Source organism: Haliotis rufescens, unplaced genomic scaffold (assembly GCF_023055435.1).
Source record: "Haliotis rufescens isolate VD_foot unplaced genomic scaffold, xgHalRufe1.0.p SCAF_6, whole genome shotgun sequence".
Taxonomy (NCBI): domain Eukaryota; kingdom Metazoa; phylum Mollusca; class Gastropoda; order Lepetellida; family Haliotidae; genus Haliotis; species Haliotis rufescens.
Window position 1 is genome coordinate 36,135,402 of NW_025964334.1, and position 5,017 is coordinate 36,140,418.

Sequence of the window (5,017 nt, forward strand, 5' to 3'; positions counted from 1 at the left end):
CTAACATGATCTTCTGTCATGGTGTACGATCTTGGAAGGATTATATCTATCAGAAAACAAACATAAAAAAAGTATATCAAGTTTGAGATTCAATACAGGGAGGCTGCACAGGATAGTATTATCCTCCCCACACCCGAGATACGGTAAACAAAAGATTTATTTCAAGTGATTATTATCGACCAAATTCCTCCTCTATTTGATTTACGTGTAGGACGGAGTGATGTGTAAATAGAGGAATATAACGCTGTACATGTTCTGGAGCGGCATTACCAACCCCAGGGCCACAGGGATTGTGTTCCGTCAGTCATCATAAAGTAGAACCCCATGTTGCAACAGGTGCGTATATCGTATTCTAAATAGTTTTCGTCAGTTTTTTCAAATTGCTTATTCATGGCAACCTGAAAGACCATAGACCCAACGTATTTACAGGTATGCGTGTTTCTTTGAACTAACAATGCATGATGTATGTACAATGCAATATTTTGAAAAAAATAAATATTTGAGGTTGACATGATTATGTAAAACAAATTGACATTTGGGTAAAATAACTTCTTTGGAATATAATTGTTTCTTTATTGAAGATAGAGTTTGCACACAAGCATAAAATGGTACTCATTTTCTACATCATTAAGGTTAAAAGATGTACAGATATTGTTAGACTTTAAAAATATACCTTTATGGACAAACATAAAATGATACTCATTTTCTACATCATTAAGGTTACAAGATTTACAGATATTGTAAAACTTTTGAAATATACCTTTATAGACAAGCATAAAATGATACTAATTTTCCACATTAAGGTTACAAGATTTACAGATATTGTTAGACTTTTGGAATATACCTTTATGACAAGCATAAATGATACTCATTTTCTAAATCATTAAGTTACAAGATTTACAGATATTGTTAGACTTTTGAAATATACCTTTATAGACAAGCATAAATGATACTCATTTTCTAAATCGTTAAGGTTACAAGATTTACAGATATTGTTAGACTTTTGAAATATACATGTAGCTTTATAGACAAGCATAAAATGATACTCATTTTCTAAATCATTAAGGTTACAAGATTTACAGATATTGTTAGACTTTTGAAATATACTTTTATAGACAAGCATAAAATGATACTCATTTTCTACATCATTAAGGTTACAAGATTTACAGATATTGTTAAACTTTTGAAATATACCTTTATAGATCTTTAAATTAAAATAACCTGCTCTGAACTGCGCTAGAGATACTCGATTGTTTTTATTGTAACATATATTAGATATTCTGTGAGTATAAATTGTTGTTTGAAGAGGGAAATAGATTTATGTACATTTGCTTTTACTCAGTTTTTCTATCCACAATTGCTGAAACCAATCTTTAGCTCTTTAGAGTAATAATGACATAAACATCTTGACATTTACAACCCCCCGATCCATCGATTGTATCCAAGGCCTAAACTGAAAAGGGTGATTTTGATATTTGTTGCCCAATTATTTTGATTGTGTGTTGAGATTGTATGTTTTCAAATTGATTTCAGTTTGAAGTTTGAAGAAATTATTGATCATCAGCGAAATAAAAACATTGCAAAGGTGTGAGCTGTAGTCCATCTGATCATTCTTGTCTTTATCTTATAAATAAAAGCGACAAAACCATTTCGTAACCACAGGAAATATCTCATATCTCCACTGTGCGATTTCGACCAAACAGATGGGCCAAAGAAAGTATACCGAGTTTGTTGCTTATGTAATTGAAAATATATGTCGAAAAGTAAAAACATGTAGAAGTCTTCTTTGACTAAGCGCCAGTATAGTTCAGGTTTTTGGTATAATATCGCTCACTTAGGATATAATTAATTGAAAATCAAACACGTGATAAAATCCATTGAGGGGTATCCTTTGCTCCACAGTTTTCAGCATAAAGATGTGTTTATGAATCACTATAGGGTTTTAAGATCTTTACCAAAAAACCCGGTGCAATAATTGTATAACTACGCTCGTATGTTAGATCGATGAAATGAAACTGCCTCAGTGACTTATCACCAATAACTTACGAAAAAAAGGCTTGATAAAAACTATGTCCTGCTTAATGTGAAACGAAATTTCATTAAAACCGTTGATTTCCCAGGCTCTATCTAGGGAGTAAACATGGAGCTTCAAACATGGATTCCTGTTGCAATGACGCTTGGTGTGTTGATACAGGAGGTGTCTGGACTCAAGTACATGATCAATGCGAGTATGTATAATGGTTTAATGATTGAAATGACTCACGACATTTTATTATGTGAAGTTGAACACTTTAATATATTTACTGTAAATATAAGGAACTGTTTTTTGTCCCGACCATTTGCTGCATATATGATGTATATATGCTTATTAGGAACTACGGCCTTAACGAATTAACATTAGTGGTCCCTTAGAGTTCGTTATAACCGTAGTTTACTGTATATTGTTCCTTATGGAGTAGGGAATGACAGATTGAATTATAGTTGCAATTTACCCGTAGCCAAGTTTGAAACAAGTTAACATTCTGATCGTGGATAACAGTTACCCAATCAATGATGGTATTTACCATTCCGATCGTAGACGACAAATGTCCGTAAAATCCAATGTCCTTCTCGTGGATATTTCCAAAATTAAAGTATTTTTTTCTATCATAAATTACCAGTCTTAAAGTTTGACACTACTGGTACATACCAGTAATACTAACCTCACATAAAAACAATGAAATAAACCGTGTTAGTGTGGTAAACCTCGAAGGATGTTTCTATATATATATGATTTCTAAGAATATAGTAATAAATAAGTAAATTGCCAAGAAGGTAATGTAACTGTGATGTGCAAAGGAAACATTTGTCCAGAGACAAGTAAAGCACCATTGGTGTTTGTGTAGGTGTGATGGGGTACCCTGACTCAGAGGACGCCGATATGTACAGAGAGATCGCTGACATGCTACTTGACGGGGATGACTTCTGCGCCATCAACTTCAAGAAGCTGTCGTACGACACCACCAACGGCAGCACGATCTACAACAGTCTGACAGCAGGTAGGGTGAAGAGCTGACTTTTGTCTGTTACATGTATTCTATCTGATAGTTGCTTTCAACTCCGAGTCTTCTGTGGTTTATATGTGTCTCCGGTAGTACTCGAACTTTTAGCTTTCAAAATCACGCACACTTCGCAAATGAGAATATAACGAACTTATCAACTCCGATTCAAGCCGAAAACATATTCGATGAAATAGCGACTTGTGGCCATAACCATGATCACCATATTGCCGGATAGTTCAGAATGAGGCCACAGTTCGAAAAAGATCACTTCCATTTATGTATCTACGAATATATAATATTTTATCAACGTTGAAAAACGTGATGAGGTTTAAGCAGATGTTCTTGCACTTGTGGAGGCAATGTGAAAACTATTCAACAAGTGATGTTTTGAAGAAAGACAAGTTCTATGAATGTACAACTTCTTTATTACAATTAGTGCGACGTTTCGGTGTAGATCCTAACACATATATCAAACAAGTGATGGATAGTGCTGAACAACATAGGTTTATATACTAATTAACTCTCCAGTTTCACTATTGCTCTTGCTGTTGTGTTTCAGCCAGAAGGAATTCTGACAACCAATTCACAACCGTCACAATTGGCCCTTATATAGACATGTTTACCTCAAAGTACGTCATCATAAATCAACGTCACATACTGACGTCATCAGTCGGTCAGAGAGCGAAAGATTCTGACAGCGTTGTTTCGATACTTCCGGAACAACATAGTTTATCCGTGGCTGTGGCGACCATTGCGAAAAGGTTGAAATGGAATAACGTCGCCCTTCTGTCTCAAGGTTAGTGCTTGCTGACACAATTGTGACACGTCCTTGTGACACCTGGTGTCATTGCAATTTCCTTGCCTAATTTTTTTATAAAACGTTTGTTTCCAGCTATATTTACATTTTTTTGCTTCCCAATGTACAGTCATTTTAACTTGATGTTCTTACGTAATTCTTTTTCAAATGCTTGGCCACACATCTCTGAACGATCAACACAATCAATCATTAATAAAACCAGCAAAATAGATTATAAGAAGTATTGACATCTACTCCTTCTGTGCGAAGTTATCAATTCACACAGTAATTGGCATTGATCGTTAAATTCATGTTACGCTATTGCTATTGTCAAAATCAACCTCTGTAGATTTCTGTGTGGTGTTGCCCTTCAAACCACTCTCATGAGGAATACTTGTGCAATTATGACTGTTACAATGTGAGTTGTAATAAACAAACAACCATAAAAATTCATATCACACGCCAACGACATCAGAAGAAATGGAAATACTGATTTAGAAGCACCAAAGGTAAGCGGATATTGGTGAAAAGAACAATCATAATAATACATAAAAAAGGATGAGGTTTACTGAATCATATGTGACAATGGAACCATGACTTAATGTTCCTCGCGATGACGCCTCGGTATTGGTTTAGTTAGCACCGATTGACAATACACATATCTCTAGAGAGAGGGTTGATATTTGCCAAGCAGAATAACATTATGGTAAGCGTCCCTGTGTCTATTAGCAGTATTTGATTAGATGATGAAGCAGACATTTTAGTAGTAAATTAACACAAATAAAATCTAGTGTTGGTCCAATTCCTAAATTCAACACGTATTAAAAGTACATTTACTATTGTGACGTGCACTATTTATTCAATCCTTTTATTTCAGTACCTAATAGGCTTTAGGCATATGGTACATTTCTTGATGGCCAGTCGTGGGTACAACTCTATGTGAACATACACAATCATTTTCTCAACATTATTAACATCTTTCAGCAGGGTCGGATCAAGGATTTAAAAAAACGGAGGAGAAGGGAGGGGGGTGTAGGAGGGGTAGACTTAACACTTAATTTACTGTTACAACCAAATAAACAGGTTATCATGTTAGGTAATATTTTGAGTCTATTGTTTACATTTAAAAAGTAGCCCCGCCCTCTGTATCCGCCACTGGTATCTTCTTAATACAAGTGCA

The 5,017-nt window shown here is 34.8% G+C and overlaps 1 protein-coding gene across 1 annotated transcript in view; it reads left to right on the forward strand.

The window, feature by feature from the left end:
* The first annotated feature begins 215 nt into the window (after positions 1-215).
* LOC124148536 (glutamate receptor ionotropic, kainate 2-like) overlaps positions 216-5,017 on the forward strand; it is a 23,318-nt gene continuing 18,516 nt past the window's right edge. Inside the window, exons 1-4 of the mRNA XM_048386315.1 lie at positions 216-336; positions 2,121-2,228; positions 2,886-3,038; positions 3,601-3,837. Coding sequence (XP_048242272.1) covers positions 2,141-2,228; positions 2,886-3,038; positions 3,601-3,837 — 478 coding nt within the window. The 5' untranslated portion in view covers positions 216-336; positions 2,121-2,140. The remainder of the gene's footprint in view (positions 337-2,120; positions 2,229-2,885; positions 3,039-3,600; positions 3,838-5,017) is intronic.